Genomic DNA, 7699 nt, shown 5'->3' with positions numbered 1-7699 from the left:
ATTCTGCTTACAGAAACCAAAAAAAAATTATACTATTTTTTTCAGTCTCATCTGCGTTGGACACAAATACTTTCAGAGGCAGGGTGAGAGGGAAAATGACAGACGTTTCACTGGCTACTGTAATACTGCTGTATCTCTCCCCAACTTGTCACTCCCAAAGACAGTCACTGCCAAATGCTACTGCAAAAACACAATGCATTTACGTCAATAACACCTAACTGTACATTTAAATAAAAAATTAATACTAATCCCATCTAAGCTCTGCTAGAAATGTATGGCAGAAAACGACGGAGTAAGAGTATGAGTGAGACATGCACAGCCACTAAAAGCTGATGAGCACCTAGCTTCCCTGCAAGTGAAAAAAAGCAGTGATGACGCCACTCTTCCTATGGGGCAGGAGGAGACCCCTCTTTTATACCCTGCTCAAAATGTCAGGTGGACAATGGGACTGCATGAACGTTTAAAAGCAGCTCGACATTTTAGCTATCACCTTGCAGAGGTCATCGCTGCACTGCACGGCCGCACTTCCCAAAGTATGTCCCTAAGAAGACGGGTCCTACAAAGTTCTCCTTGAAAACAGAATTTGGGGCTCAAAAAGATTTATAAGATACTATAGACTATTATCCACTTCTTAGAGAATCACAATGTACATTATCACATGGAAGGTTCTAGAAGTCCTTTAAAAAGAAGTGCTTAACTGTATTTATTTATTTATTTATTTATTTTTGGCTGCATTGGGTCTTTCTTGCTGAGTGCAGGCTTTCTCTAGTTGTGGCGAGCAGGGGCTACTCTTCATTGCAGTGCGCAGGCTTTTCATTACAGTGGCTTCTCTTGTTGCGGAGCACGGGCTCTAGGCGTGCAGGCCTCAGCACTTGTGGCATGCGGGCTCAGCAGTTGTGGCTCGCAGGCTCTAGAGCGCAGGCTCAGTAGTTGTGGCGGACGGGCTTAGTTGCTCTGCAGCATGTGGGATCTTCCCGGACCAGGGCTCAAACCCATGTCCCCTGCATTAGCAGGTGGATTCTTAACCACTGTGCCACCAAGGAAGTCTCGCTTAACTGTATTTAACCCAGAGTTTCCCACTCTGTCCTTGGACTCTTTTCCTTAGGTAACATACTTCATAGAATATATTTTGAGAAATGCTCCTCTATGGCTTTGAAAAATTCTTTGCAGAAACAAAACACAGAAAAATTAAGTAACTCCTGGAATCATGCGCTGGTCAACAACACAGAGGACGAGTGGTCATAAGACCACAGACCACCACTCTAGTTCCATCTCAACACTTTTGCCATAAACTGAACCTGTCTGAAAAGAGGCAACAATACATTTTCCATGATTTCCTTCTTTATGGTGTAAAGCGTTGGGCATGCTGATCAGAGTACAGAATTGAATGTGGCCCACAGGGGCCCATACTTCATGCACAGAGATCAGATGTTTCTAGTCTTTTCTTCTTCTGTAACAATCAAATCATTAAACAACCGTCGTTGCTTATCACGTGACTACAAGATTTTTCAAACAGACTTGACAGCCCTTTGTTCTTGATAGGACACAAGAAAACAATAGAGCTTCTAATTATTTTCAGCAAGAATTACACAGACCAAGAAATCAAAATACAAAAGCTTTTGGCTATATATGCCAAAAAATTTTAAAGTATTACAGCATGGACAGGGAAAGATGGAAATCAAGGACATTACTGGAATGAGGTAAACATTTCATCCATTTGCATAAATACATAATTTTTTTAATTCTCGTTTCCAAGGAATTTCACATGACATATTGAAACGGAAGACAGCAAAAACAACTCTCCAGTTGTGGGACTTGGCAAACACAGTTATTATCTGTGCCAGGATGTAAACCGACCTCACACCTCAATAGCGATTCTCGCAAATCGATACTGCAGAGAGGCAGGCGGCCTCAGCAACACGAGACCCCTCTCCACTCCTGGCTGGCTGGACAGCATATCCAGCAAGCCTGTCAAACTAACAAACCCCAGGGCTTCCCCACAGCCGACAGCCATGGAAAAATCTCCCTGTGTGACAAAGCCAAGGAGAACTCTGGAGCAGTGAGAAGTCACAACCGGGAGAGGGCCTGACCACAAGCCCAGGGTCAGAGGCTGGTGTCCAGCTGCAGGGTCCCCCTCTGCCAGGCCCTCAGATGCAGCACAGCCTCGCTTCTGCCTCTTCTCTAGTTTCTTCTTCTCCTTCTGTTTCCGGATCTGGCTCTTGAATGGGTCACTATGCTTGGGTTCCTGGGGCCCACAGTACAGCCGATCCTGGCTGAGCTGGAGGAGGTCCTCCTCAGCTGGAACACAGATCATGGTGTGCGGCTCAGGGCTGCCCTTCCTGAGCAGGGACAGCCTGACCCACACCAGGGCCTTGGGGAAGCGGTCCAGGATGGACGGGCAGGCCTCTCTGCTCAATTCTTGCTGCCCTGTGCCAGGAGCTCGCGGGGCTGCCCGACTGTCCCCAGAACTGGGCCCACACCAGGCTGACAGCTGCCTCAGTAATTTTCTACTCCTGCATGAAGTGGGAGACACACGTTTTGAGGATATTTTGTTCAAGGAGAAAATATGCAGTTAGAAGACTGGACATTGCTAGAGTTCATTTGATTTTTTAATACTCTATAGGGGGAAAGGATCAAAACTTCGATTTTTTAAAAATCAAAAATACACATTTACACATTTATGTAATGATACTTTTCTTTTTATGTGTCTACTATTCTGAGACTCAAGGATTAAAGGTTTAAAGTTGAAGGCAGAGAAAAATAAGACAGTGGAGTAGAATCTATGGCTATATTCACAGTGAGAGGATTAGAGTAAAAAGGAACTGATGTTTTGATGAAAAAAGAAACTCTAAGGGGCCCTTATCTGAAAAGTAAGAAGGAAGGATATGAAATTACTGTACAGAAAAATAAGTATAAAGCAAAGGGGTGGCACTCTTTTAAAATCAGAGCACAGAATAAAGGGTAAATGACAAGCAGAATCGAATAGCCTGCAGCAGCACTGAGAGAAGAACACATTTTACACAGTAACCTCTGTGATATGACAATATCACAATGAATGGGGATCTAGTCGGCCACGAACGCAGATCATTCAAAAGCAATGGGAAGAAATCTAATTCAACGATTTAAAGAATGCTTGCAGGGGTTCTTCATTACTTAAGATCACCATCGTGAGGGGACTGCTTTGTGAGCAAAGACTAAATAAAAAAGGTCATAAACTGCCTTGGTTTAGGTCTATTGATGCGATATTTTAAATCATTTCGTCAGTTAGCATCATGCCCCAAATCAAATGTATGTGATTTAGCCTTTTCCCTGGGCCCTCTATGATTCACTGGCTTTCCCTTCCAGAAGGTCCATAAATTCACTTGGGCTTTGTGTAAAGGAACAATGATAACTTTTACTTCCTGTAGCCTGGTCAGTATCAAAAAAAAAAACAGACAATCCAAAAACGTACCAGGAAGTCGTGCGCACTTACCTCAGAACGCAGAGGACACTGTCGGTGGCACCCTGGCCCACCACCCCCTCAGTCCCCGCCCAGGCTGGACCATCTGTGTCCATCACTCCCTTGGGCTCGCTGGAGTCGTTTAGGGGTGTGCCCTCGTCATCAGACAGCTGACGAGTCCTTCCAGGCATGGGAGCGCAAGGCACCACATCTCTCCTCGGGCTACTCTCCTCACCACCTGGAGAGGAAGCTGCAGACGATTCGTCTTGGGCCTGGACTCTTGATTCCCAGTCCCGAGTTAACTGCTCCCAGGGACAGCAGAAAGGTGCCAGGGTGCCAAGCTTAACGTAGTTGGGCCGTTTTGCCGGAGGGCGTCTGATGGAAATCAAAGAGGAGAACCAATTTTGAACAATTTAGGATGGACAATCAAAATAACCATGGCCACCGTACTCCATCTCTATTTTAAAAGCAAACATACAAAAAAGTTTTCTAAGAAATACGATTTTAAAAAATAATAATAACCAACTCTACTGGCTGAGCTTTTTTGTGTTCTTCGGTTTTTACTGTAATAGATAATGCACCCACAAAGTCGCCCTATGTGCACCACTCCGGGGAGTGCCACTCCTGAAGAACTGCAGGTAAAGGGTGCTCCTGGAGCTGTGCAGTGATGCCCCTGAATACTCACAGGGTTTGAAGTTCAAAAGGTACAAAAGGGGGACTTCCCTGGTGGTCCAGTGGTTAAGAATCCGCCTTCCAATGCAGGGGACGCGGGTTCGATCCCTGGTCAGGAAACTAAGATCCCACATGCCATGGGGCAACTAAGCAACTCTGAGCCCGCACACTCTGGAGCCCGCGTGCCCCAACTAGAAAGCCCACGCACCGCAACTAGAGAGCCTATATGCCGCAACTACTGACCCTGTGCACCACAACTAGAGAGAAGCCTGCGCACCACAACTAGAGAGCGCACCACAACTAGAGAGAAGCCCACGCGCTGCAACACAAGATCCCACGTGCTGCAACTAAGACCCAATGTAGCCAAAAATTTAAAAAAATTTTTTTTAAAAAGGTACAAAAGGGGTGATGGTGAAGTTTCTCTCTCACCCTTGACCTCTGGTGACCCAGCTGTCCTCCACAGAGACAATATCATCATCTGTTTCTTATATATCCTTCTAGAGACATTTTATAAACTTACAAGCAGATATGTACATATTTCTTTTTTTACCCATTTTACACAAATGGTGGCAAACCGATCCTGTACTCTTTTGCTTAACTTTATTCATTTAACAAAATATCTTGGAGGTCATTTTATATTAGCACATCAAGACATCCCTCACTCTTTTGCACAAGTCTTATCCCACTGGATGGTTATACCCTAAGTTATTTAGACAGTCCTCTCCTGCAGGACATTTTGGTTATTTTCAAGCTTTTGCTTCTACAAACGATGCTGCCATGAATGACCTTGAACATGTTGTACAAGTATATCCACAGGATAAAGTCCTGGAAGTGGAAGTGCTAAGGCAACGAGTATTATTAGCACTTGCAATTTTGACAGATATTTCCAAACTGCCCTCCACATGGGTGATACCAAATGACCTTTCCAGAAACATGTAAGTGAGGGAAAACCTTCAAAAAACCACAATCTAGTGGGAACCAGGGCCTGCTCTGGTATGTAATGACCCCAAGAGGTAGGGAGCAGCCTGGTCATGGGCCCTTCTGGGCTGAGGTACTCTGTGGGAGCCCCAGCCTGCACCCTCAGGCTGATGGTCTCCTCGGGGACAGGCCCAGACATTCCTTCCCCCCTTTGTTTCTTACTGTGTGCTATGCCCTAGGACCTCAAATGGAAATGAACCTGTACGCTTAATCAGAGGTTCAGTTTGAGCCTATATTCTGGAGATTGAACCAAATGTGTTCTGGCCTCCTGAGAGGGGCAGCTGGTGAAAAATCCTCTCAGGGTACTTGCCTCACCCAGAAACCTTTAAAAAGAGAGATGGGCAGTTTACAAAAAAGAGACAAAAAATGGTGAAAACACTTAAGAGTACCCAACCTCACTTGTAAGCAAACAAACAAAAAATGAAAACGGTAAGATGCCATTTTTTCATCTATGTTTTGTCAGTATTAAAAGATTGGTAAGGACTTCCCTGGTGGTGCAGTGATTAAGAATCCGCCTGCCAATGCAGGGGACACGGGTTTGAGCCCTGGTCCGGGAAGATCCCACATGCTGCGGAGCAACTAAGCCTGTGGGCCACAACTACTGAGCCTGCGCTCTAGAGCCCGCGAGCCACAACTACTGAAGCCCGCACGCCTAGAGCCTGTGCTCCACAACAAAGAGAAGCCACCACAACTAGAGAAAGCCCACATGCAGCAACAAAGACCCAACGCAGCCAAAAATAAATAAATTTATTTATTTTTAATTAATTAAAAAAATAAAATAAAAGATTGGTAATAGCCCATGTTATCGAGATGTGAGGGAAAACAGGCACCCTCAGAACTAGAGGTAAAATTCTACACTAATATAAATAGCAATTTGTCAATAGTACATCAAATCCTCAAAGCATGCATCTTTTTTTTTTTTTAACCAGAAATCTTATTTATGAGATTGAGCCTAAGGTCCTTCTTTGCTTTCTTTCCCCTACAGCTCCTCTCAAGTGATAGCTCTTTCTTTTTCACACCCCACAGGCCTAGGGGTGGGCACATTCCTCCTGATGCCCCCAGACGGCTTTTCTTCTCCTTCCTGCTCCCCTGAAGCATAAGCCATCAGATAAACCACTGGCTCTCCCTGCTCAGCCAAGTCCTTCGTCAACACCCCAGGCACCCCATTCCCCACCACTCTGCCTTCCCCTCCATCCCGACCCATTCTCAATGGCTTCAGCGGCTACATATATCATCCTTCTAGTACCCTGGCCCACCAGAAACTTCTCACACCTTTTACTTCACCCCATCTCAACCACCCACTCTCCTGGTCACACCTTACCTTTGGTCACTGCCAACACCTGCTCCACCTTAAAATCTCAATTTCAAGTATCCTTCACTCAGAATGATGCCTCCTATTTTGCCTGCCCATTTACCTCTCCACGGCAACAATTCCTCAACCACTGGAACTTACTACGGTAAGTCCCCTACATACGAATGAGTTCCGTTCCAAGAGCGAACTCATAAGTCCAATTTGTTCGTAAGTCCAACAAAGTTAGCCTAGGTACCCAACTAACACAATCGGCTATATAGGGCTGTAATAGGTTTACAATATCAATACTTTTCACACAAATAATACATAAAACACAAAAAATAAAGAAAACGTTTTTAATCTTACAGTACGGTACCTTGAAAAGTACAGTAGTACAGTACAACAGCTGGCATACGGGGCTGGCATCGAGTGAACAGGCAAGAAGAGTTACTGACTGGAGGAGGGAGAGGAGGTGGGAGATGGTAGAGCTGAAGGATCGTCAGCAATAGGAGACGGAGGGCAAGCTGCAGTTTCACTCATGCCTGACGCTGATGGAACACACGTTCACATCGTTGAAAGTTCGCAACTTGAAGGTTCGTATGTAGGAGACTTACTGTATTCGTTTACCACTTCATCACTGCTCACTACCGTCCTCACATCTCTCTCCTTGGAAGCCTAGATGCCACCGTTCCTAAGAGACTCACTCCCTTTACACATACCCCCAAGTCCCTCCCCCGGCAAAGCCCCTCCTGGTTACATTCAACCCTCCACTACCCCACGCCAGCACCTGATTGGGGAAGAACATGGCTGGGGAAGAACATGCGGTAGTCCTGAAGGGTCTCACTATCAACACAACTTAAGTGGACTCTTACATTTCTTACAAATCTGAGACGTTTCTCCAGTCAATTCTATCTTCCACTCTCCCAGAACACTGTTTATATCAATTCCTCTCTCCTCAAATCTCCAACAGCCTCTGTCCCCCTTATTCCTAGATGATAACCTTGTCTATTTTTCACTGAGAAGACGGTCACAATCAGACTACTACCCAACCTCTGCGCAGAGTCTAGCCTACCTAAATCTGTATTCACATTTTCAGAGTCAGCCTTCCAGCCTATTAAAATAAGACAGCTAAGCCTGATCCTAAGGAATGCCACTCCTCCCCTTATGCCCTGGATGCTACCCCATCTTCCTCACTCAAGGGCTTTGCTTTTGCCATTTTAGCCTCCCTCCCCTTGCCTGGATCCCTCCCACTAGCGTAGAAACATGTACTTCCATCAAGAATAAGCTCCATTGTAGTTTTGATTTGCATTTCTCTAATG

General features: G+C 45.4%; 1 protein-coding gene across 5 annotated transcripts in view; it reads right to left on the bottom strand.

The window, feature by feature from the left end:
• Positions 1-1749: 1749 nt before the first annotated feature.
• The window catches only part of POP1 (POP1 homolog, ribonuclease P/MRP subunit), a 45061-nt gene continuing 39111 nt past the window's right edge, over positions 1750-7699 (bottom strand). For 4 of the 5 annotated variants that reach the window (XM_061171465.1, XM_061171467.1, XM_061171468.1 and 1 more), the window contains 2 exons: positions 3473-3814; positions 1750-2513 (listed from right to left, as the gene is read on the bottom strand). In XM_061171465.1, the coding sequence (XP_061027448.1) occupies positions 1859-2513; positions 3473-3814 (997 nt within the window). In that variant the 3' untranslated portion in view covers positions 1750-1858. The remainder of the gene's footprint in view (positions 2514-3472; positions 3815-7699) is intronic. The other variant, XM_061171469.1, reaches the window with a different exon arrangement.

This window comes from Eubalaena glacialis, chromosome 17 (genome assembly GCF_028564815.1).
Source record: "Eubalaena glacialis isolate mEubGla1 chromosome 17, mEubGla1.1.hap2.+ XY, whole genome shotgun sequence".
Classification (NCBI taxonomy): Eukaryota; Metazoa; Chordata; class Mammalia; order Artiodactyla; family Balaenidae; genus Eubalaena; species Eubalaena glacialis.
This window is presented reverse-complemented; position numbering and strand designations above follow the sequence as displayed.